This window comes from Suricata suricatta, chromosome 12, assembly GCF_006229205.1.
Source record: "Suricata suricatta isolate VVHF042 chromosome 12, meerkat_22Aug2017_6uvM2_HiC, whole genome shotgun sequence".
NCBI lineage: Eukaryota > Metazoa > Chordata > Mammalia > Carnivora > Herpestidae > Suricata > Suricata suricatta.
The window spans coordinates 82,479,767-82,505,411 of record NC_043711.1 but is presented as its reverse complement, the minus strand read 5'-3'; the positions used below and the strand labels follow the sequence as shown (position 1 = coordinate 82,505,411).

The 25,645-nt window shown below is 40.5% G+C and overlaps 1 protein-coding gene and 1 long non-coding RNA gene across 2 annotated transcripts; one reads left to right on the top strand and one right to left on the bottom strand.

The window, feature by feature from the left end:
* Window positions 1-234: 234 nt before the first annotated feature.
* On the bottom strand, window positions 235-3,622 carry LOC115274249. The gene is made up of 3 exons (XR_003901163.1): window positions 3,547-3,622; window positions 1,530-1,657; window positions 235-270 (listed from the first exon to the last, which is right to left on the bottom strand). It is a non-coding gene; the product is annotated as an uncharacterized LOC115274249 (long non-coding RNA).
* Window positions 3,623-4,928: 1,306 nt separating this feature from the next.
* Window positions 4,929-24,275, top strand: EIF2S2 (eukaryotic translation initiation factor 2 subunit beta). The gene is made up of 9 exons (XM_029916454.1): window positions 4,929-5,086; window positions 10,519-10,696; window positions 11,824-11,927; window positions 15,958-16,093; window positions 17,389-17,489; window positions 18,088-18,236; window positions 20,097-20,153; window positions 22,064-22,149; window positions 22,725-24,275. Exons 1-9 carry the CDS (start codon window positions 5,072-5,074, stop codon window positions 22,898-22,900), a joined length of 1,002 nt encoding a protein of 333 aa, XP_029772314.1. The 5' UTR covers window positions 4,929-5,071; the 3' UTR covers window positions 22,901-24,275.
* Window positions 24,276-25,645: the final 1,370 nt, after the last annotated feature.

The following is a 25,645-nucleotide window of genomic DNA, read 5'->3' as shown; positions in this document are numbered from 1 at the left end:
ACCTACTGAATGGAGAAGATATTTGCAAATAATATATCTTATAAGGGGTTATTATCCAAAATATACAAAGAACATTTACAACTCAACACCAAAAATACCCCCCAAATAATCTGATTTAATAATGAGCAGAGGACCTGAATAGACATTTTTCCAAATAAGACATACAAATGGTGGCCAACAGACATATGAAATGATGCTCAACATCACTCATCATCAGGGAAATCCAATTCAAAACCACAATGAGATATCACCTTGCATCTGTCAGAATGGCTAGAATCAAAAACATAAGAGATAACAAATGTCAGCAAGGATGTAAAGAAAAAGGGACCCCAGTGTACAGTTGGTGGGAATGTAAATTGGTGCAGCCACTGCAGAAAACAGTACAGAGGTTCCTCAAAAATTTGTAAAAATGAATTATCATATGATCCAGGAATTGCACTACTAGGTATATACCCAAAGAAAACACAAAATCAGCAATACTTGATAATGAATTGGATGAAGAGGGCGAGGAAAAGGAAAGAAGGGAGTTAAGTAGCATCTGGATAGAGAGCAATGCCCTTAATTTATGAGATGAGGAAGACATGTAGCAGAAAATACCCAGAATTCTGGTAAATGGATATCTGTGGCTGGAACTCAGTGGAGTCATTTGGGTTGGAAATATGGATTTGGGAACCATTAACATAATGACAGTATTTAGAGATGTATTTTCATTAGATGACAGCCTGGTCATCTTGCTTAGAATTGGTAATTCCTAAATCTCCTCAGGGACACATTATTTTACAAGTCATTTTTATGTACGGTTAACTAATTAAGAATTCATTTCTACTAATTTAGTTCCTAAAGGTTAACACTATTCAAGACTTCATTGCGGAAAGTCTCACTATGCCTTCTGCTCACTACATCAACCCAAAGATTAATTTAATTTCAGAGTTAGCAGATGCTTTTCATTAATATCTCAGTGATTGTTCTCTTTCTTTACCAAAGCCAACTCTTAAAAAACTCCACATAATGTGCAAATAGATCAAAGGATTGCATAGGTTTGGATTTCTATATGGATTAGAATATCTTATGATTTTTGTAAATAAAGTATCACCTACAAGGATTCATGGGCTTGCTTACCAAGTAGGAAGAGTACTGGACTAAGAATCATGAGATCTGGGTTTTAGTTCAAATACTATCATTATTAAATTTTGTTTAAGCCATAATCTCTATAGGCCTGCTATTTTATGGGCCAAGCGAAGAGACCGTGGATTATTTTAAAGTTTATTTTATTCATTTATTTTCAGAGAGAGAGAGATAGGCATTTGGGGGAGGGAAGGGCAGAGAGAGAGAGGGAAAGAGACAATTCCAAGCAGGTTTTGCATTGCCAGTGCAGAGCCCAAAGCAGGGCTCGAACCCACAAACCATGAGAGCTGAAATCAAGAGTCAATGTTTAACCAACTAAGCCACCCAGGTGCCCCAAGTCTATGAATTATGTTAAAGCCTATGAAAACATAAAATTTTGTATATACTTGAAGGATTATCATTACCTTTATATTGAGTAGCTGGAGATCTGAAGTGGTGCCGAGCATCAAGAATGGCCCAGAGTGAATATTCCAGTAGGCTATTTCTGGATTTCTCACTATTTTTTATGGACTCCATAACTTGGCTTCTGTATCTATAAAACAGAAAAATCACAATGATTTCCCTCACTGTAATGAGAAGAAAATGAATATATGTCTATATATTTTGCAGAGATTCTTAAATGAAAGAGACTAGGAAGACACAAGTAATTATTTGTGTTGATGCTCTTATTAGCTTATTCTAAGTAGGATCTATCTTTTAGAAAACCTGGAAAAGCTTAGCTGTCATTATTTTGTGACTTTTATCGGCTCCCCAGGGAATCTTCGCTTTCCTGGAAAACAAGCTCCTACCTTGGGGGATACCTGAAATCTCTGAAGAGTCTCTTGCAAATAGCTAGTCTGGGAAGGTCAGAACTGGGATCATGCTGTAATGGAAAATAAGTCTTTTCAGAAAAGTGGTCAAGACTATTTGCTAAACATACCAGCATTTCCCAAACATGGATCAGAGGTACTATAAGGTGTCATTAAGATTTTTTTGTGTCTTTGTTAGTGTTAACTGAATAACATAAGGACGATTTCCTAAGAGCTCACCTCCACTTTAATCACTTCTCTATTTTTTCCCCACTTTGTTTATGCTGTCTCATTCTTCATTTTTTTATTTGAATAGCCTTTCCAAAACCTTAGGCACACTGTTTTTCTCTCTTTTCAAGATCTCTCCATTCAAAGTAGTTTGGGGGATTTTCATGTCCCAAGTGTTTGTTACTTCTCAAAGACTCAGGAAGAGATAAATGGTAGACACCAGTGTCTCTCAACCACAGGTGATTTGGTAATGTCTGGAGACATTTTTGGTTGTCACAACTAGGGACAGGGTGCCACTGACATGATAGAGGCCAGGGATGCTGGTAAACATCCCATTACGCACAGAATAGCCCCCAACAACAAAGAATTATCTGGCCCCAAATGTCAATAGTGCTGCTGTTGAGAAACCCAGATATGAACAGGGATCAGTAGCTGAAGATGACTGAGGAGGCACTGCAGCCTCCTTAGGGATACAGATTCTCAAGGTGGTAAAGGGACAGCCACTAACATCAGATTGTAGGGGCTTGCACCCCCAGGTTCCCCGTTTTGCTGGCTGGATGACTTTGGACTAATTACTCAGTGCCATAAAAGCACAGTTTCCTCATTCAGAAAAAGGGGCTAATAAAGTGTTCTCATAAGCTGTAAACTCCTTGGAGACAGTGATCTAATTTTACCTGCCATGCTTAGATTAGGGCCTAGTATCCAATGCAGAGTGCTAAATGTCAAACATAGTTGTTCTGAGGCCTAAAGCAGAGCACATATATTAAGTGATATGAAGCATAGTGAAAAGGAGAAAAGTAGCCCCTGATAGTGGGAATTAGGCTGGCACCATAAACTGGGATGTGCTACCCCGTTGAACATATACAATTTTATGGAACACCAAAATCGGACAAAGCCACTCTGGTCAGGATGGATTAAGACAAAAACAAAACTATTCCATAATCATGTCAGAATATAAACAAAAAAAGAACATTATCCCATTCACCCACACACACCAAATATCTCCCTGTCCTGGCTAACATGAGGGACTGCATCATAATCAATCATAGTTTTAGCTTTTCTAGGCTCTTCTCCCTTTTTAAATAAGAATTATTAAAATATCCCATCATAGAATTATCATCACCTCAAAACAGCAACCAGTCTAGATAGAAGCCCTGCTTCCTTGAAACACTCCTTGAAGTTACCTAACACAAGCCCATATATAAATTCTTTCCAAGACCTTCTTTCTGAATGTGCCCATCCTTACTGATAAGTCTCCCTCCTCTCAAAGAGACAATAACCCCCCTATCGCTTCTTGGCCTTTTGGCTAAGATCAAGGAGACAATAACCCCAACTTTGTTCAACTATAGCTGTGTTCTTAGCTGTGGTCTTTGGCTGGAGGCCAGTGACAATGGCCTTACCTTACCTTAAAAGGTAACTGCTTTTAGGGCACCTAGGTGGCTCAGTTGGTTGAGCCTCTGGCTTTTTGATTTTGGCTCAGGTCATGAGCTCAGTTGATGGGCTCAAGCCCCTGGTCAGGTTCCACACTGGGAGCGTGGGGCATGCTTGGGATTCTCTCTCCCTCGATCTCGGCCCCTCCCCTGCTCATTCTTTCCCTCACTACAAATAAATAAACACTTACCCCCCCCCCACTGCTATTATTATGCTTTAAGGGGATTTGCATGATGCATTCACAGGGTTCAAGCAGAGATTTCATAAACAAGTATTTTCAGGCTTCCTGACAGACTGCTAGCAGGCTGTTTCTTCTGGCGGGGACATCTTCTCTCAAAACTACAGAGGGAAGACTTTTGGTTTTGGACCTCCCAAGTTGAAATCTAGCCTGTTAGGTTAAATTTCTCCTTAAGCAGAGGCGCCTCTCAGTAGGCTAAGCCTCCGATTCTTGGTTTCAGCTCAGGCCATGATCTCACAGTTCATGGGTTCAAGCCCGGCAGTGGGCCCCACGCTATCAGCACAAAGTCATAGCAGGAAGTCTGCCTGGGATTCTCTCTCTCCCCCTCTCTGGCCCACCCCTGCTCATGTTCTCTTTCTTTCTCTCTCTCTCTCAAAATAAATAAACTTTTTAAAAAGTTCTCATTAAGTAAAACCTCTTAAAAATTTTTTTTAAATGTCTATTTATTTTTGAGAGAGAGACAGAGAGCCAGCAAGGGAGGGGCAAGAAAAGAGGGAGACAAAATCCGAAGCGGGCTCCAGGACCTGAACTGTCAGCACATAACTCCATGTGGGGCTTGAATCCACTAACCACGAGTTCAAGACACGAGTCAAAGTCTGACGCGTAAAGTCCAACGCTTGGCCGAGGGAGCCTCCCAGGTGCGCCGAGTAAAGGCTCTTCAGTGAGTTGCGCGACTCTAGCACCAATGAGTTCCTCAAACATTAGAACACCTCGAGGGCGCATAGTTGAGGTAGTAGTAAGGAAACTAAAGCCCTCACGGGCTCATATTATTGAGCTCTCACCCCCTACCCTAACGAAGGATAAATGGCCCCGAATTCATTCCACAAGCCGTGCAGAACAGCGCAGAAACCTCTAAGCAGCGAAAGACTGAGGTAAGAGCAGCCACCTGCAAGAACCAATATCCCGGAAAGCTTCCTCAGACGTAGCAGAAGCGCACGAATCGCTGGGCTACGTGCCTCAAGTGCCCGCCTCTTCCCGGCCGACTACAAGTCCCGGCTTGCCTGGCGCCGCGCGGTCGCCTGGTAACTCGCGCCAGACGCAGCGTTCCAAGTCCGTCCAGGCGCGCGCCTGCGCCTTGGCAGGCTCTGCGCAGGCGTAGTTCCAACAGTTGGGAGGAGAGGGCGGGGTGTTGTTCCCTTTCGCTGATGCAAGAGCCTAGTGCGGTGGTGGGAGAAGTGTCGGCAGGAGCAGCGCTGCCTCTGGGGCCTGGAGCTGACCCATCCGACTTCTCGTCTGTGCCGAGCCCACTCGAGCTGCAGCCATGTCCGGGGACGAGGTGAGGGCCTGAACCTGGCTCTAGGGCTAAGGACTGAGGCGGGGAGCCCAACCCACCCCAGTGTGGAAGACCGGGCCTGCGGCCTAGCACCCGGCCGCCGCCATGTGGAGTAACCGGGCCTAGGCGGCCCGGAGCCGTAGAGCCAGTGAGGACTTCGGAGCCGCGGGCCTCGCCGCGCCCGGCTTTCCTCAGGACGGCGGCGCCGAGGCCTGCGTCCTTCCGTTGGCCGGCGTTTCCAGAATTGAGGGCTCTTTGAGTCCTCTTCTGAGCCGTCTCAGAAGGGGACTTAAATGCCCGGGTAATGCCCCGAAGAGATTGGGGCAGCCGACCCCTGAATTCCCTTCGATTTGACACTGGGGCACCAACTCTCCTCGCTGGGCGCCTGGAGTGCTGAGAGGAGCGGTCCTCAGCTCCGGCAGAGCGCCCTCGTTAAAAACTTTGGAGCCTGGCTTGTCCTGGCCGGTGTCCGCCCTTAGGCTCATATCGAGTATTATTTTTAAAAAAGACCGAGGGGTGAGGGAGATAGGACGAGAGGGAAAGATCCTTCAGCCTCAAAAAGGGACTGATCTCGGAAAGTTTTAGGGCGGGAGTCCCTGAACCTTCCTGAACGGAGAGCTCTGGCTGGATCGATTTCCCCCGTCGTGCTTGTACCTCAGCAAGTTTTCTCAAATCCTTTTTAGCCAGGTTGGTTCCAGGTCACTTAAAATCAAACGGCTTGTAATGAAATTTGATTTTAAGTACCGACAGTAGGTATTGATCAACACTGGGGGGAAAGCTACGGCTTACCGGCCAGGTCTCCCGGCCAGAAACAATGCTCTTGAGTTCATAATTCACTTTGTAAATATTGGAGTGCTTGGCCTCTAGCGCCTTGGAGAGGAGTTAGAGACAAAAATAGAGGCTTCCTCAAGCGTTGGGTTTTTTAGGTAGACCCTGAGTGTAAGGGAGTGGTTGTGGAGGCAAGTACATGTAATCACAGAAAGAATATTCTGCAGCTTCGTTAGAGTTAATCGCCTTGAAATACAGGTGGTGGCTAATTCACAGAAGGATTTGAAGAAGACCATATTAGGCAATTTTAATTTTATTCTGGAGGGGACTCCAATCTCATATTTGATGTTCACAAATACCCTGTGAGATTGTATCATTGTTATGCCATTGTAGAGATGAGAGAACAGAGGCTCAGAGAGTTGTATGATGTCCATGATTAAACAGTTAGTGGTGGAACCAGTAGTGGAATTCCAGATTTATGCAGTATTGCCTCCATCTAGATAACTAACAGGATCTTGCTCTGTTAGGAGAGAAACAGCCTAAATGAAGTAGGTGGTTCTTGCTTGGAGGTCATGCTCTGACCTTCAAGACATGGTTCTGGCTACTGTATTTCAAAAGTTCTGAGAGTAGCAGTGTTTCCTGCTTGTTTTTTTTTTTTTCTACCCATTTTCTAAGCTTCTCATAACCTTTAACAAAGTGCCTAATGTATGTACTGTGGGGTAGTAGTCTCTCTATGGGTTTTATGATAAAGTACTCACAAGATGTTTTTAAGGGAGGTAAGACATCTACTAGTTGCTACAGGAGGTAGAAGAAATAAGGCCATTTCAACATAGTTGGGGAGGAGGATTCAGCTTTAACAGTGGGGTCGGGTTTTGAAGGAAGTGGAATGTGAATACATTATTGAAGGGTGAGCAGGATTTTGTCAAGCAGAAATGGCAGAACCAGCATTCCAACAGAGGACTTTGGAAGCCAATGAAGTATTAAGCAGCTTAGCAGCTTCACAGGTCTGCCAGTCCAACTTCATTTTATAGGCAGGAAACGAGGGCCTAGGGAGGTTAACTTGCCCAAGATCACACAGCAAGAGGACTAGAACCTCTCAGCCTTTGGCTTCCACTCTGTAGGTTTGTACAGGGTCTGGTTCCTCTAGTACTGTCAACTAGATAAGTATTCTTAGATCAGCCCTTAACTTCTGACTACTTTTCAGACTTATAAGGATCAGGTTAGCATTTGTACACGGAAATGATTTATAACTGCCAGGGACTCCCCAAGAGTGGAATTCCAGGGCTAGGATAGAGGGTTAAAGAACCTACTGTTAAAATTTTTTTTCTCATTTCTTCACATTTCTTTTTCTTTAAACACTTTACCGATGTGTAATTGACATAAAACAAACCACATTTTTTTCTTTTTAAACCTGGTAATTAACCCAGAAACTCACCAATATAGAACCTTCTTTAACCTAGTGGAGCCATGACCTTTAAAAAGCAGTGTTGTAGAATTATGGAATAATTTCCTACCTACTAAGGAAAAATTCCCTAATCTGCAGGCACTCATTATTTTTTAGACTTTTCTTAAAAAAGTGCTGTCAATAGCTAAGATTACTGCTTGCTAGTAGGTCCCACTCACAAGGTGTCAGAACCTTTGGGTTTTCACACAACATGGTAGGATGCTTTACAAAAGAAGCTTTAAACTAGATAAAAGAAAGATTTCTGATTAAAAATGGATGTGTGTTATACAAAGTTACAAAACAGAAGAATACAAAATAAAAAGTTTTCAGAATCCTGTCACTCAGACATGACGGTGCTTAGCATTTGTTCTCACCTTGCTTCTCTAGGTTCTTTTGTAACTAACACTTGCCTCCTGCATGTGGTGTGGCCATAAAGTTAGCTTCTTGGGCAAATTTTTTTGGATGAGAGTAGGTTACTACTTATATGAAGCATTTAAATTTAGACTGTCTTCAAGGTGTTTTTTGCTGGTATCCCTTTTCCTCACCTCCAGCCTAACCCAGGAAGTTGCAAGTGGGAAACTTTTTGAAAGCTTTGTTGTGGGCTTAAAACAAACAAACACAACAACTCAGGAGATCCTGTGGTTTTCCACAAGTGCATGGTCTGCAACTGTTTGCTGCTCAAAGCCAAACAAGTCTCATAAAACATTTTTAATATAATAATTTGTAAGTCAGACATTAAAATCTTAAAGAAAAAGAAAACGACTTCTTTTTTTTTTACCCAAGACTGACCTGATTTTATATTTATATTATTTTTACTCAGGGTTGACCTGGGTAGACCTGCTCTGGGCACTGCTTTGGGATCCCTAGTTTCCTTATTTTTCAAATCGACTTTGCTAGGCACTGGGAGTGTAATGAGGCAATGAGTATATCCAGAGACAGTAATTGAGAGAGATGTTAATTTTTTTGGTGTATAATTCCTACATGTTTATTACTCTTTAGAAGGCTACAACCAAACTGTTTCCCTGTAGACTTAAGTACAAATGTTTTTCATAGGATAAGAAGACAACTGTAAGGCGGTACTGATTTGAGAATCCCTCAACTCTTTCACCTATTTTGCTGAATAATAAAGGCTAGTTAATATTCCAGAGAATATTAACGTCCAAATTTTTAGTGCCTAGAGTGCTGTCCTTTTGCCAAACCTCCATATTTCAGGAATGTGGATAAAACTAGATAACTTCCCTGGAATAGATTGCAACACTCCATGTAGGGTGACTCAAGGCCTGATGGGTCAGCAGTGGGGAACTTCCTCCTGTTCTTTTTTTTTTTTTTTTTTTTTTTTTAAGTTTAATCAGTAAGGTCCTTCAGACTGCATTTCAGAATTATTCATTTGCTGTACAGTGAAATCTTTGGGAAAGTAAAAGAGGAAGTCTCTGAAATGAGGCTGTATCAATTTCCAAAATGTCTTGAAGATCCTTCTGTGTTGGGTAAAGACAGTGACTACCCTACCTTATTACATACCCTAGTTTAGTTCCAGTGTAGCTCACTTTCTCTAATGTACTTGGGTACATTAGAATTGGTTTTTGGAATTTTGGATTTCATGGTGTCTTAGAAATTTGATCACCCTGAACTGATGAAATTTGAGGGATAGGAATCAAGAGATACCACGCTTTGTGAACCATGAAGCATTATGTAGATTCTAATAATTGCCAACATTTATTGAGTACTTTTGTGTCAGGCACTGTGCCAAGTGTTTTAATATACATATACACTTACATTTATATAAATTTGTGAGGTTTGGTTTTGCTTCTGCTACTGATCTCCATTTTACAACTGAAGCATGCTGAGGGCAAGAACTTACCTGGAGTAACACAAAAAAGAGCGAGAGTCAGGATTTTAATTCAGTCAGCTGGACTCCAGACCTGTGTGTGTGTTTGTTTGTTTGTTTGTTTATAGAGGTGGGGAGAGACAGAGAAAGCAGGCTCCACATTGTCAGCAATGAGCCTGATGCGAGGCTCAAATCCACAAACAGTGAGATCATGACCTGAGCCCAAAGTCAAGAGTCAGACATGCAACTGACTCAGCCACCCAGGCACACCCACACCTGTACTTTTAAAAACTTCACTGCACTGTTCCAGTGGTTCATTGGGCAGAATGCTGAATTTAAGCATGATAGAATTTGGACAAAGATTGGTAAGGGACTTAGAGAAAAAATATTTGGAATTTGAATCCCATTCTACTTCAAAGACCTCTTCCACTCTACCAGGCATCCGTCCTATATGTTCTTTTTTTTTTTTATGTCTTTTTTATTTATTTTTGAGAGACAGTGCGAGCAGGGGAGGATCAGAGAGGGAGGGAGACACAGAATCCGAAGCAGGCTCCAGGCTCCCAGCTAGTTGTCAGCACAGAGCCCGACGAAGGGCTCGAACCCACGAACCGTGAGATCATGACCTGAGCCGAAGCTGGCACTCAACCGACTGAGCCACCCAGGCACCCCTCTGTCCTATATGTTCTTAAACTGTTGTGTCTGAAATAATGATCTGTGTTTTTTCCCAAGTGATCTCTATACACAAATAGTCTAACACAAGTTATAAATTAGTTTTTCACTTATTCTCTAGTGGACATTAGATTTAAAATGACCTAAGAAAACTTTCAATGTTCTAGAAACAAAAAGGAAAGTAAAAGGTTGTATGGAAGTTTTTCTTACTCAGAGATTAGCTATAGGAAAGGTTGCTGATTTTCGTAAAGGTTCATCTGAACTTGGAGGGGGATAAAAGTTGTTTTTTAATCAGGTCAAGTCCGGTATAGCAACCCCAGGTTACCAGCCTTAAATAAAACATGTATAACCTGCCTAGACATTGGTTTTCTCCTCCAAAAAATGGGGGAAGGGGCATAGTATAGGTTATTTCTACAGTCCTTTGCCTAAGTTCCATGATGCATTTGTAGTCTCCACAGATTTGCTCATGAAATTTAAAAGTGAAGTTGCTGTATCTTGTGACAGTTTACATATTTCAAGGCATGTGCACATGTTTCAAAATCCCACCTCCCCCCCTATTTAATAATATAAGAAAGGTTGGATGGACTGTGTGTGTGTAAAATCCTTTTTGGTACTTTACCATATACTCTTTAACTTTTAAGCATATACCCTTTAAGAATACAACATGTTTGGAATGTGAATCTCATTAAACAGTCACTTCCTTTTTCTTTCTTATTGTCCTTTAAACAGATGATTTTTGATCCTACTATGAGCAAGAAGAAAAAGAAGAAGAAGAAGCCTTTTATGTTAGATGAGGAAGGGGATGCCCAGACAGAAGAAACCCAGCCCTCAGAAACAAAAGAAGTAGAACCAGAACCAACTGAGGACAAAGATGTAGAAGCCGATGAAGAGGACAGTAGGAAAAAAGGTGAGTCACTATTGTCCTGTGAGAACTGGCTCTCTCCCATCAGTGTTTTGGATTTGATACATGCAGTGACCTCTCAGCCTGATTGGGTTGTTCTGGTGAAGTTGAGGCTATCAGCAGGCCACATGCACTGGATCCTGCCAGATTTCTGATAAACTTGTTCCAGAGAAATTCCTAATGAATCCACAAGTTGGCACAAATGACAAAACCTCATCATTCCAGGCCTAGTTTTTCCAGTGTAACCTGTCAGGTCTCTTCTCCAATTTTAATTATGGTTGTATTTGAGTGTGGTCAGAAATATATAGGGCCATGATAGGTAGTTTTGTGTCTTAGCAAGTCTGAAGATGTATAGAAGAGATTAAAATTACAGCCTAAAATGTTTGGATTTAGATATCAGCACTAGTTATTCCCTCTTGTGCACTAACAAAGACACCATTTGACTACTAGAAATAAATGATTCTGTATATATAATTTATGTCTGCTGAACATAAGACACTTCTGGCGATGGGAGACCTGACATTTATTGAGCATCTACTATGTGCTAAACCTCTTGTACACATTTAAAACAAACTTGAAAAGCAAATCATTCTTGTAATAAGACAAAATGAATTCATTAATAGCTCCATGAAAAACTTGGTAGTAGAGGGATCCTAAAATATTTCTAGTATACAAGAGGGCAGGGCAAATGGAAAACTGATTGAATAAACCCATTATTACTTACTAATGATGGATAAAGTTTACTAAGAAGTAGAAGTAATTAGTCAGGCTGGAACCAGGGTTTAAGGTAAGGGAGATGAGAGGGTAGGCAGAAATAGAGAAAACTAGAGAGCCTTGGAAATTGTGTTAGAACCCTGACTTTGTCTTGGGAACAGTGAGGTATGATATAGTCAGATTACTAAATAAATGTTCCCAACATGGCCCCCTAAACAGGTTTTTCCTACAAAGCTTTGACTTTACCTGCCATTGTGTTTTTCAGAACCATAATCTTTGTGGTTGTAGAGAGACCACTGTACTAATTGATACTTGATCTCTATTCTGATGACTTGACTAATATCGAATGTTGGCTTAACTCTGTTTATACTGTGCCTTCTGGTAGTTACTAATAATTTGTAATCTCAATTATTTTTTAGATGCTTCTGATGATTTAGATGACTTGAACTTCTTTAATCAGAAGAAAAAGAAGAAAAAAACAAAAAAGATATTTGATATTGATGAAGCTGAAGAAGGTGTAAAGGTAGTATTGCTTTCTTATTGAAGGTAAAATTTGACCTCTCGAAAGGTTGCTAATGACTGATGTTTCCCTCTCTTTGTCTCATCTCTTACCAGCTTTGCTTTTGTTATTAAGTACTTGATCACTGTTGAGGTCATTTTCTTGGGATGTGGTCTGACTAGGTGTCTTAAAGGGATTATGGTTTAAAGGGATATAAATTTAGGTTTTAAACATTGTATTGTGTGCCATCAAGATGATTCCAAAATGCCCCTTGTCATTAACCACACTGCAGTTGGCTGAGGAAAGATATTTTTATAAGAAAGAAATCCTGTGGAGCATATATTCCTAAAGTTTCTTCAGTTAAACTTTTGGTAGCATATTGAAGATACTCAAACTTAATGTGTGTGCCTCTGAGTAGCAAAAAATGAACCCCAGTTTGTGATGGTTGGTGGCTGATGATCTTATGGCCTATAGGAGAACAGGAGCACCGAGGCTCATTTTATGGGGTTCTCTGGTTTTGTAGGGACATGAGGCCCTATGATTGTCTCATTACTGGATCACTTTCCAATGTAAATACCTCAGAACTCTTGAACAAGGATAGATAATTGTGTGGGTAAGTGAGAGGGTGGATCAGGAAGGAGATGAAAATCTATTATTCCTTTACTTAGAGCTACTATTTTATGTATTCCTTCTTTTATTCATTAGAGAGAGCAAGTGGGAGAGGGCAAGGAGAGAGAGAGAATCTTAGGCAGTCTCCACACAGCATGGAGCCCAATGCAGGGCTCAGTCTCATATCTCTTGAGTTCGTGACCTGAGCCAAAATCAAGACACACCCCTGGAGCTACTATTTTAAAGACTGTCCAGGAATCTTGAGCAGAGCCCACGCATCTATTTTTTAAAAATCCAGGATAGGGGCACCTGGGTGGCTCAGTCAGTTGAGCCTCCGACTTTGGCTCAGGTCATGATCTCATGGTTCGTGGGTTCGAGCCCTTCGTCAGGCTCTGTGCCCACCACTAGCTCAGAGCCTGGAGCCTGCTTTTCTGGATTCTGTGCCTCTTTCTCTCTCTGCCCCTTCCCTATTCACACTCTGTCTCTCAAAAATAAATAAAATGTTTAAAAAAAAGTATATATAAATCCAGGATAATAGCAATTTTATATATATATACAAGTGAGAAGGATTAAGCATGAGAACACATATCCACATGTACTGAGTGTCCCATTTTATGTCTTCCACCCCAGTTTTTCTTTGGTTTGTGCAAACTGAAGTAAATAAGGTATATCTCATATGTAACAGGAAATTTATACAGTAATTCATTCAGTTTTAGAAACTGTCATAATTTTGATAACTTGGTTAATTCACCAAATATGTATTGGTAATTACAGTGAGTCAGGCTAATTGGCTAGAGTACTGAAATATTTTTCTGTTTTCAGAGATTATTTTAGTTCAGGGATAATTTATTAAAGTCCTTTAGAAGAAGATGATTTTACCTGGATTCATCTTATTCTCTCCTCTTCTCTTCCTACTATCATAAGAAAATTGAGAAGGAAATTTAGAGATTATACTGAATAAATGAAGTTTAAATTTCCTGAGTATCAGGGTGACATTAGAGATGTGCTACAGAAGGTCTTGGTTAACAAGGTTTTTGGAGGGGCATTTCTTCTAGTAGCTTTTGTCCTCAAGAGTTGCTGATGAGCTCTACTCTTACCAAGTGCTTGAATACATTTTTCTCTATTGACAAGTCATAAACCTAAAAGCTTGTTAAAAGTGTCCTCATCGGCCCATCGAACACTAAAGTGTTTTTAAGATACTGGGTTACTCTTCCACCTGAATTTTTAGACCACCTGGCTTTTTAAAAATCAAGAAAAACACTGCCATTTTCTGTGTTTCACTGGGTCTTAGCCTAGTTTGGAAGTAGATCTTACTGGGATGAAATAAATAATAGTAGAGGACTAGAAATTGGCTACTGTGTGCTAGTTTATGTCACCATATCTAAGTTTCTCATTTATTAACTGTCATCTCAGAGACTAAGTTAATATCTGCTTTCTTGTTTATGTGTTACCCAGCTAATACACATAGACTGACTTGGTCTTTGATGGCCAAATGTGGCATTGAAACTACACAGCTGGGGGAAAAACTACATAGCTGGATTTGGAATCTCAAGGCTGAGCTTCATTTACTTCCAGCTCTTCCAGCTTTTCTGTGAAGAGTTATGAAATTATAGTGGCTAATGTCAGAGTAATTCAGGATGCAGGCACACAAAAATAGATGATGATAGGTAGTATTGACAGCATACTTCAGGGTAGGAAGAAGGATATCTGGTGAAAGGATGGAGGAGATTAGAAGGCTGGAGACTGAGACTGGCCCTTCCTGATCTTCTGGGGTGTGTAGGACTTCTTTCTAGTGCCCTATTTACATCCATGACGATAGCACCCAATTTTGGGATCAGACTTTACCTTGTCTCCATCCATTCATCAGGTGGCCCTAATTCTCAGTTCTGCCTTATCACTCTTTCCTGATGTCATCTATTGAAATGATGCCCAAAGACCTCTTCACAGTTTGGTGCCAGGCTGACTATGGTATAATAAAAAATAAATACTTGGTTTTTGTCCCTAGTTCCTGGCACACAGCTCCTAAAACCTTTATCATTTCTGCAGTGACAAAAGTGTCTTTTGAGATGACTAGTGGCTAGGAGCTCGTGGATGTTTCAGGGTAGGGGCTGGTTGTCAGATCAAACCATGACAGGATTGGAAATTTCACACACACTCCTCCAGGAAAAGGGGCTGGAGATGAGTCAGTCACCAGTGAACAATGATTTAATTAATCCTGCCTACATAGTAAAACCTCCATAAAAACCCTTCAGCAATGGGGGTTGGAGAGCTTCAGGGTTAGTGGACACATGGGGGCTGTTGGTAGAATGGTATAACCAGTTAAGTTCTGCACCTGCCTCCCTTCCTTGCCTTTTCTTGCTCTGTGCATCTTTTCCATTTGACTGTACTGAATTGTATCCTTAAACTGGTAATGGTAATGTGAAGTGCTTTTCCAGATTCTGTGAGTCTTTTTAGCAAATTATTAAATGGGGTGGAGGGGTGTTCTGAATTAGTAGTCTTGTCAGACTAAGTGTGGGTAAAACATGGGGACCCTATCCTTTCATTGGCCTCTGAAGCAAGGACAGTCTTGGACTGAGCCATTAAACCTATGGAGTCTATCGCTGAGCCCATACAGTGTCAGAATTGAATTGAATCATAGGCCACCTAGTTAATGTCAGAGAGTTGGAGAATTACTGTGGAAAACACCACGTGTTTGGTGTCAGGAGGGAAAAAACCCTCCTAGTGATTGCATCAGAATACTTAGAAACTTCCTTAAAATACTCCTGAATATGCCTGTTCCTGCTAAAGATTGTTCATCAGAAGATTTAGGAATCTTTTAAGGATTCCCAGGGCTTTATGACAGTGACCTGGTTTGGAAATATGGGTAGTAATTTTAAGATCTTCAGACTGATGGATAAAAGAAATGAAAAGGTCCACAAAAGTGTCTTAAAGACACTGGCTGGCTCAGTGAGAAAAACATGTGACTCTTGAACTTGGGGTCATGAATTTAAGCCCCACATTGGGTGGGGAGCCTACTTTTAAAAAAGTGTATTGGGGCGCCTGGGTGGCTCAGTCGGTTAAGCCTCCGACTTCGGCTCAGGTCAGATCTCACGTTTGTGGGTTCGAGCCCCACGTCGGGCTCTGTGCTGACGGCTAGCTCAGAGCCTGGAGCTTGTTTGATTCTGTGTCTCCTCTTCTCTCTGACCCTCCTCCTCTCATGCTCTGTCTCTTCTGTATCAAAAATAAATAAAACATTAAAAAAAATTTTTTTTAAGTGTATTAAAGAATTTCCAGTTCAAATGACAAAGACTCTCTGACCTAGTTTGGCCTACCTGTGAGGACATTTCTTACCTATCACTTCATTGTGAATATTTTATTTTTGTTTTCTCCAAAATGATGTCAGTCCATGTCATTTAAAATACAGTCCTAGAATCAAAATATTGAGACTCTTAACTCAATTTCTTAGGATCTTAAGATTGAAAGTGATATCCAAGAAGCAGCTGAACCAGAGGATGACCTTGATATTATGCTTGGCAATAAGAAGAAGAAAAAGAAGAATGTTAAGTTCCCAGATGAAGATGAGATACTAGAGAAAGATGAAGGTAATAATAATTGGGGCTCAGTAGCTCATTTCTTGGATACTCAAGGCTTTAACCTAGTCTTTTGGTCCTTTATTATTTTCTGCTCCGTATTTCCACTGCCTGATAATGGAAGCTAAGAGAAAAGAGTATCAGACTCTTAAATACAGAGAACAAAGGGTTGCTGAGGGGTTGTGGGAGGGGGATGGGCTAAATGGATAAGGGGCATTAAGGAATCAACTCCTGAAATCATTGTACTATATGCTAACTTGGATATAAATTTAAAAAAAAAAAGGAAAGAATGTCTAACTTGATATGACAGTTAAAGATTTCATGGAAGAATTTGGCAGTTTTGTGGAAACATGCTGATTAAGGCTATTGGGAAAATTACTGTAACTGGATTTTAAATAATGTTTAACTTTTTTTTTTTTTGGTTAAAAGTGCTATTTTATTCTAAGTACTGAAGTTCTTTAAACTTTTTTTTTAATGTTTTTTTTTTTTTTTATTTTTGATAGAGAGAGAGAGACAGAGCATGAGAGGGGGAGGGGCAGAGAGAGGAGGAGAACCAGAAGCAGGCTCCAGGCTCTGAGCTAGCTGTCAGCACAGAGCCTGACGCGGGGCTCGAACCCACGAACGTGAGATCATGACCTGAGCTGAAGTTGGAGGCTTAACCAACTGAGCCACCCAGGCGCCCCTCTAAGTACTGAAGTTCTTTAGAGAACTTCAGTATAGTCAGCAGATAGATTTTTATGGATATGGATGTTGCTTAAGTGCCTCAGAAGAGCTGGACTTCTTTCCTCTTGTTATCTATTATTTTCTCTTATTTGTTAAATCAAGAAATAATTTGGTATATCTCTTATCACAAATTCCTAATTAGAGAGGTCTCTATTAAGAGTTTTTAATGAAAGTCGTAACATCCCAGTCTTTAAGAAATGACAAGTTGTTTACAGTCCTTGATGACTTTATGCTTTATGTGGGAGGGAAGACAAATGTCTTTGAAGTTTTCATTTCTCTCCTTTGTTACTGCCTACCCCTCATTCTTTTTTTTTAATGCAAAATGGCTATTCTTTTTTTTTTTTTTAATGTTTTATTTATTTTTGAGAGAGACTGCATGAGCAGGGGAGGGTTAGAGAGAGAGGGAGACAGAATCTGAAGTCAGACTCCAGGCTCTGAGCTAGCTGTCAGCACAGAGCCTGATGCGGGGCTCCAACCCATGAACTGTGAGATCATGACCTACGCCAAAGCTGGATGCTCAACCGACTGAGCCACCTAGGCGCCCCATGCCTACCCCTCATTCTTATAGTCTTTGTTCTCTACAGCTTTAGAAGATGAAGACAGCAAAAAAGATGATGGCATCTCCTTCAGTAACCAGACAGGCCCTGCTTGGGCAGGATCAGAAAGAGACTACACATATGAGGAGGTAAGACAAATTCTGTTAAGAAAGAGGGCTAAGATATTACTAGAACTCAAAGAAGAGCAAGATATTTACACTGAATTAGAAGGGCCATTGAAGAACAGATAGTGCAACAGACCCAGAGAGGTCACACAGTCAGTGCAGTGTTGGCCTCATGCCCTCATATGGGGCAGCCTACCCAGAGTTCGGCAGTCATCATGGGATTTATTCCATTTGAATCAATGAACTTCTGAGGACATGGAGCCCCTTGGAATTGGGGGAGCAGTAGAGAAAGGGGTGACTAATTGGGGGCCAGAGTAAGTCTGGAATTCGCTTGTTTCAGCTTTCCTGAATCTTATTTTTCCATGTATTGTACACTCTTCCATAAAAACTGCAGAATTAGTAGGGTCTCATTCATTCATTCAACTTTGAACAGGCTGTCACTGAGCATCCATAATGGACCGGGTCCTGGTTAAGGATTGAGTCTTGCTCTCATGGCACTGTCAAAACATGTAGTGATGTATGTGTGTTTGGTAAAAAGTAATGTTTGCTTTGCTTGAACTCAAGTGGGAACTTTATATTCCTGCTATTAACTAGTACATGAATACTAATTGTTTCTCTATAGCTACTGAATCGAGTATTCAACATTATGAGGGAAAAGAATCCAGATATGGTTGCTGGAGAGAAAAGGAAATTTGTCATGAAACCACCACAGGTCGTCCGAGTAGGAACAAAGAAAACTTCTTTTGTCAATTTTACAGATATCTGTAAACTGTAAGTTGGTTAATGGAGTCTCCACCCCAAATACCAGATTCTCAGGAGTATATGTTAAATGTCTTTATTGTGCACTTTGTTGCAAGTAGAAAGAACCTCGGGGTTGGTTTGAGAGAGGTCACAGTTCAAGTCTGTTCTATTCATAGGTATTTCTATTCATTGGTCTGAGCTTGTTTTATTAGGCATCCAGAGATGAGAGACCCATGAGAGTGGACCCTAACTATAGAGTGAAAAGGGAGGTGGCTGAAGTAGTCCTTAGACAGGAGCCTGGGGGACCCAGGAAGGGGTGGAAAGGCTCATCAGGCTGGGGTGGGCTTGCCAAACAAGTATAAGGGCAATCTCTGGGGAAGCAGTTGAATTTGGTGTGCCTCTTCCCTGGATGGTCGTTGCCAAGACACAGTCAGTGAGATTTCAGCTTTCTTAATTACCATCACATTGCATGTGTATCTCAGCCCCAGGTCACTATCTGGGTCTGTCACTTCCCACAACTCCCCTGCATCTCTTCTGACAGGCTTCTTAGGGCAACTGACCTTATCTATCTACTGTTCTTCAGTTTCATAAATGATACATGCTTATTGCAGATAAAAGGCAAAACAATGATGAACAGAAAAGAGAATAATCTCTAAAAACTTGCCACCCAGAGATAATCACTGGTTTTCATCATATGCATTACTTAGAAGATTTTAGACTTTTTTTTTTGCTGATGACCACAATGGTATAAAAAAATAGATATGCAAAAAAATGAAAAATCATCTGTAATATATTTTGACACATTTGTTTCAGATCTTTTTCTTCTTTAAAAAGAGGGTTTTACAGTTAAAATTACAGACATCATCATAAAGAGATAGGTAATCATAGTCTAATACTTTTTTGTTTAGCTAGTTTTGTGCATGTAGTTATTTTAAAATAAATTGCTGTCATGCTGGTTTTTAACCTATTTTTCTCTTAGTATATCACAAAACATTTACCCATGTCACTAAACTGCACAAATGTTTTTAGTAGCTACATAACATACTCTAATAACTCTTAGTTGGATACAGTTCCTTCCGTGTTTTCATAATCAGCAGCAAAGCTTCAGGAAACATCCTGATACATGTATCTTGACAATAACACAGAACAGAGCCTTAGGGCAAAAGTTCTCAAAATGGAATTGCTTGAGTTAAAAGGAATGGAGATTTTTATGGCAAACATTGGCAAATTGCTCTCCAATAAGCTTGTGCAAATTTGTACTCCCCACTAGAAATGTGGGAGCTTCCCTGTTTTACTGTATCTTCACCAACCCTCACTACACTTTGGGGAAAAAATAACCTTAAATTGTAAAAGTAGTACCTCCTTTGGAACACGTTCAAACAATGCCAAGTGAATAGAATTAAAAAGTGAAAATATTGAATGGCATTGCTCTGTACTTGGTTTTTCCTATGTGTGCTTTTTTGTTATATAGATAGAATGGATGTACCATTAACTTATTTAACTGCTCCCCAGTTGGTGAATATTTAAGCTGATACCAATTTTCCTTCTGTTGTGCTACAATGAAATATTTCTCATTATATTGTTCCACACCCTTTTAGTGAAAAATTTCAAACAGGAAATATATAGGAGTTAGCATAACAAACATCCAGGTGTCCATTGCCTGGGTTTGGTATATTTTGACACATTTGCTTCCTTTCATGTCCATGTTTCTAGACATTTATTCATATCTCTGTATTTATAAAATGTTGCGGTATGGACTTTAAAGGGTTTGATGAACTGTGCACTAAAATTCACTGAATAGTTGGGTAATCAGATTAAAACAGTGAACAGGATGGTGTTTTAAACATTTGGTTCCATTTCAGATGTTTATATGTTCCATTTTCTTTTTAGATTACATCGTCAGCCCAAACATCTCCTTGCATTTTTATTGGCTGAATTGGGTACAAGGTAAGAAACTATATTCACATTTATATACGGCGGATATATATAATAGTACTGGATGTTTCAGAGGAACTTCTAACTTGAAAAGGATACACAACACCCTTAGAACAGTCACCTGATAGAGGAATTTTTCGGCCAGTGAGGGAGGGAACTCTTTTTTGAGAGCTTTCCTGCTCAGGAATAGAGAACAGAATTATCAGTAACTCATCTATACAGGCCTGCTGGTATTCCTATCATTAGCTGGAATTCTTGGGTCTTTTTATGTAGCAAATATTAGATTTCAGAGGAAACCATTGTCTTAGGTCACAATTTATTTTCTAAATTGTTAATATGCTGTTGAAGAAATAGAGCTTATACGTTGACGAGTGGCACAGGAGAAACCCTGAAACAGAGATCCATAATTAGTTATTTCCCTGTCTTCGGGGCTTACCTGTTGGCACCAAGCCACCCCTTCCCCATTCAGGGAGACCAGAATCCCTTGTAGTATGACCAGAAATACCAGGAGTCCCTTAAAGATAATGATGTAGACTTAAGAGCAGCATGATAATAGTGACTCACATGCAGAGTACCTGCTGTACGTCAGGCACTGTGCCAAGTACTTTTGGTTACTGTCTTTACAACAGTCCTATGAATTGTAAGTAGAAGGTAATATTACACAGGTTTGGCAACTGTTTCATTGACGTTGTAGTTGGTCACATTAGCTAGTTAATATCATAGTCAAGATGACAAACTCCGTTCTGTCTCTGGAGCTTGAGCTCTTAAAAGGCTTAGAGAGCTAACTAAGGTGTTCTGTTCCCTTCCGCCTCAAAACTCCTCTTAAAACTCAGTTTGATGAAATTGGCTACACTTGCTCTGGGGTTAAGGCGTGGTTTACTTGACTAGGTAGGCTCTGCTGTTGTAGAATAATTGTTTTAAGTGTAAATTTGTTATATTGTTTTTAACTTATATATAAATGAATGCAATAAAAACTAGCAGTGGTTTTCTCTGAGTAATTTGCAGGTTTTGTAGAGGTGGGGTATTGTAACAAGCTGTGACCAGTGACTTTATGATCAGTGGGCTAAATATTACAGGGTTGTTGAGAAAATTCAATTTCTTTTGATGGTGAATGGAAAAAATTTTCTACATCAAGCAGTGGAATCACCTTAGCCTATAGATTAAGGGTTACTTACAGTCCATGGAGGATGATGATAAACCCTTATAGTTAAAGGAGAATCAAAAGGAAGGTTCTTAAAGTCAGTAAATTTAACGCCACCTGGCTGAATTGTTTCACTTTGTGATTCGTAATTTTTAACGAACGATAATCTCTAGCCCAGAGCTTCACCGTAAGTGCTTGTCCGCAGCTTTTCAAAAAGTTCCTCTTAAAACACCACTGACAATATGGGGCCTGTGATTTCAACTTTATTGGTAACAGCTTTATAGAGATATAGTTCACATTTAATGTACAAATGGCTTTTAATATGTTGACATAGTTGGACAACCATTACCACAACCCATTTTAGAATATTTTCACCAACTATATGACTGAATTAAAACATTTAATGCTTAGAATTTTTAGAGATACACCTCCCTTCCTATATTAATATTTATAGACACCCTCACAGCCTCATACATGGTATACATTCAGTAAAAGTGTTTTTCCTTTGTTGGATGAATAAGCCATCACACATATAATCAATTTCAGACATAAAAGTCATTAGATACTTAATTGGTTGAAGTTGGATTTATGCTGGGAAATACGGGTAGGTCATCAGGCACCAACTACTTACAAATAAATTTTGAGAAACCAGGTGGTATCAGACTGCTCCTAGAACTTAACCTAGGACAGTGAATATATTTTAAATTAAGTGTGTAAAGGTCCTGAAATTTGGTTACTTACAGGAAACAACAATAATAGAGATAACTGTTTTCTCTCATAGTGGTTCTATAGATGGTAATAATCAACTTGTAATCAAAGGAAGATTCCAACAGAAACAGATAGAAAATGTTTTGAGAAGATATATCAGTAAGTGAATAACTTCATTACATTATCTCACTCTGAAATGTTCTGATCAGGCTGCAGTATTATGGGGATGAGGGAGAATGACAATGATGGGAAGGTGGGACAGCGAGGTGACTCTTGGCAGCTGCAAAGTGGGGAGAAAGGTTTGGATTTCTTCATGAGGCCCAGCAGATTAAGGCTGCTAGTTGGTTGTACACTGAAGGCCAAGTCAGAGAAATCTGTTCGCATCAGGCCTGTCCTGCCTTTATCATCTTCTTAATGACTTAAAATTGGTAGGTCTGTTCCCACTTAAGCAAGCTAGTAAGTTCTGAGTACCTCTCTGGTAGACAGAACCAGACAAGCATCCCTGCCTCCTTGGACATTTGGAGTCTTCTATCAACCCATGATTTAGTACCTGAAGCATCACAGCAAACACCTTGTATTTTTTTTACCCCTAGAATGTCTAAGTTAAGCTAAAGCTTCCCTTGGTCTGGGTATAATCTGGGCTTATGGAGTTCTGTGTAGAGTATGTTTCAGAGAGAAGAAACTCCTGCCTCACTGGAGTCAACAGGTAATTCTATATGTTGCTTTTTCTGCAGAGGAATACGTTACCTGTCACACATGCCGATCACCGGACACAATCCTGCAGAAGGATACCCGACTCTATTTCTTACAGTGCGAAACTTGTCATTCTCGATGCTCTGTTGCCAGCATCAAGACCGGCTTCCAGGCTGTCACAGGCAAGCGAGCACAGCTCCGTGCCAAAGCTAACTAATTGGCTAACCACCTCTGATTTTCAAAGTGTGTTGTGGAGATTTGGCTGGACAGGTTTACCATCAGAGTGGATATACCATTGTATTAAATACAAGATAGAAAAGCTGCCAAGTTCTTTGGCCTGTGGCTGGTTGGTCTGAAATCTTCGCAAGATGCCGATGCTCAACCTGTTGACCTACTCATTGCCTACTTTAACAACTGTCAGAAAAAACGTGATGGGGTATGGTGGTGCTTTTTTAAAATCGTTCATAGACTTATGTAAAATGCAAGATAAATTAAAGTTATTATAACAGTGATTATTCCAATTTGGTTTGTTCTTCAGTTTTCTATAAAAATTGTGCTTAATGAATTTAGCAACAGTTTGTGCCTGGTCTCTGGTGAGGAGGGCTTTATAGTCTCATTCTGTGAAACTGGAGATTGGCAGTGCTTCAGCTGGGCAGCCATTTTTCTTCTCTGGAGATAAAAAGCTTCACATGAGAGGGTGGTTGGAGCATGAGATCTGGGCAAACAGCCTGTTTTCAGTGTCACAGATTTTAATTCTTTTCATTATGTGAGGATTATAGCCACTACCTCACTGCCAAGTCCTCCTGCTGTTAACCATATGAGGGAATGCAAGGTGCTAGGTACCTATCCCCTCAATTTCCTTTCTTACTGGCCTCTAAGAAAATCTTAGATGTCTTATAACTGGCACATGGAGAGAAATCCTACTTGGGAATCTATTGGTAAGGAAGCAGTGGGGCATGTACTGTACAGGGAACTCGAGTCCAAACTGATCCTAGGGAAAACTTTTCTTTTTCCTCTCTAACTTGTGTACTAGGTTTGAAAAAGGCCCACTACAAATGCTTTTCTATTTTCTATAGTTTAACAGTAGCTTTTCCTTGTGATCATAAGAAACCAAGAAGTGATGCTGCCTGTGCGGTGCTTTTGGTGCCTCCAGTTCTGCCTTCTAAGCATTTGGCCAAACGGTTATTTCTCCATTCAGCACAGGGTGAAAGATCACTTCATGTGTCTGCTGTGATCTGCCTTGCACACACTTTGGAAGATAAGGGCATATCGCTGCTCCTCATGCTCTTGTTGCCAGACTCCTAAGTTGCCCCAGGAGCGGTCAGTCAGCCCTGAATGTCTTAACCATGTTGTTTTTAATCACTGTGACCTTTAAAGTACAGGCCAAGTGTTACAAAACATCTTGGCTATGAAGTGGTGGTGGGAGGAGAGTAGGTCCCAGGGAAACCACACACTGGCTGAGCTGCCACCACTGCCCTGATGAACTCAACTGTTTATGATGCCATCTTACGTGTTTTGTATCTATGCCCACATAGTTCCCACTGTCGGATGTTACTGTGTGAATAAAGCAAGGATGAGTGCCTCTTGTGTAATTAGCGCTCCAGTGCTTTTGTGTGTATGTACATTTCATTCATGTACTTCAGTGGGACACCTTAGGGAAGACAGGATTTTTACAATTTTACCTTTGGAACAGTTAAGTTATATTTGCAGTTTCAACCCAATCTTAACTTCATTCTCAAAACAGTCTCTGGATTGATACTAACCTTTAAGACTGCTGAATTAAAATGGGATTAACTCTGTATTAAACCATTCAAAACTTTGGGCTGCCCTAAGTTACTTTTCATTGTAGCATCAACTTCATCTCTCTCCCCTACCTCACACTAACCAGCTCAGCCGCAAGGAACCTTTTGTAGGGAGACAAAGCAAAGGGCAGTTGAGGGGTTTTGATCAAGATCCACATTTTAGATTTGAGAGAAGAACCAGACCACAATCTCTAAAGCGTGTCTAATTATGCGAAGGAGGCTAAAAAGGCGTTCCACTCGCAGTTTAAAGTTAGATACTAGATGAACAGGTTCCATGACCACCTAAGTCAAGTCTTTTAGTATGCTGATAGGCATTTCCATAACTACATAAATGTGCAGTTAGATCTTTCGTCTTCAGAAAAAACCTTTCTGACTTCATCTTGGCTGTCACCTGCCCACTGCATGTAAAAATATGGTTTCTCCTCCCAGCCCACCATAATGTGGGCGTGGAGAACATGGGTTTTCGTTCACTCATGCACCGCCCCCCCGCCAAGTACTGAGAGTAAGCAGTAGGTGTTCAGTACTTGAATGAGTGTGCTTAAAAGCACAGAACATGCAGACTTTTATAGTCCCATCCCCCCTGCCCAAACATCTTGCAGTGTAAGTGTTGTGCAGAAAAAACTGCTGGGCTCGGTATCTCGAAAGAAACGCTGTTGTGATGTGTGAGGCCCAGTCTGACCTGGCTTCCCCCACCCTGATCCTTTGTGCTAGCAATTCTGTTTCACATTTGACAGAACATTAAGATTTTGCAGTGTGTTTTCAGAAGTTCGGCTTTGTAGCATGTGGTATACTTTAATTGAAAAGATGGGATTTATAATTAAAAATTTAATCCCTATAATCCTACCAACATAGAACCTTTAGTATCATTTTTCCAAATTAATACAGTCTTCATAATTTTTTAAAACTGCAAAGTTTTAAAATGTTCTGCCATAATTCATTAAGTCAGTGCTCAAAGAATGGGCATTTGTCAATTTTTAGTAATACTAGGAGTCTATGCTCTGACCAGTCTGGAGCGACAGTCCTCTGCCCTGGATTATATTCTGTATTCTCATCTATAAAGTAAGGAAATGCCTACCTCAAAGATGGGGAGACAATATATGCAAAGTGCTTAACCCTGCCTAGCACCTGGAACTATTTTCCTTCTGTTGAATACTTCTCTT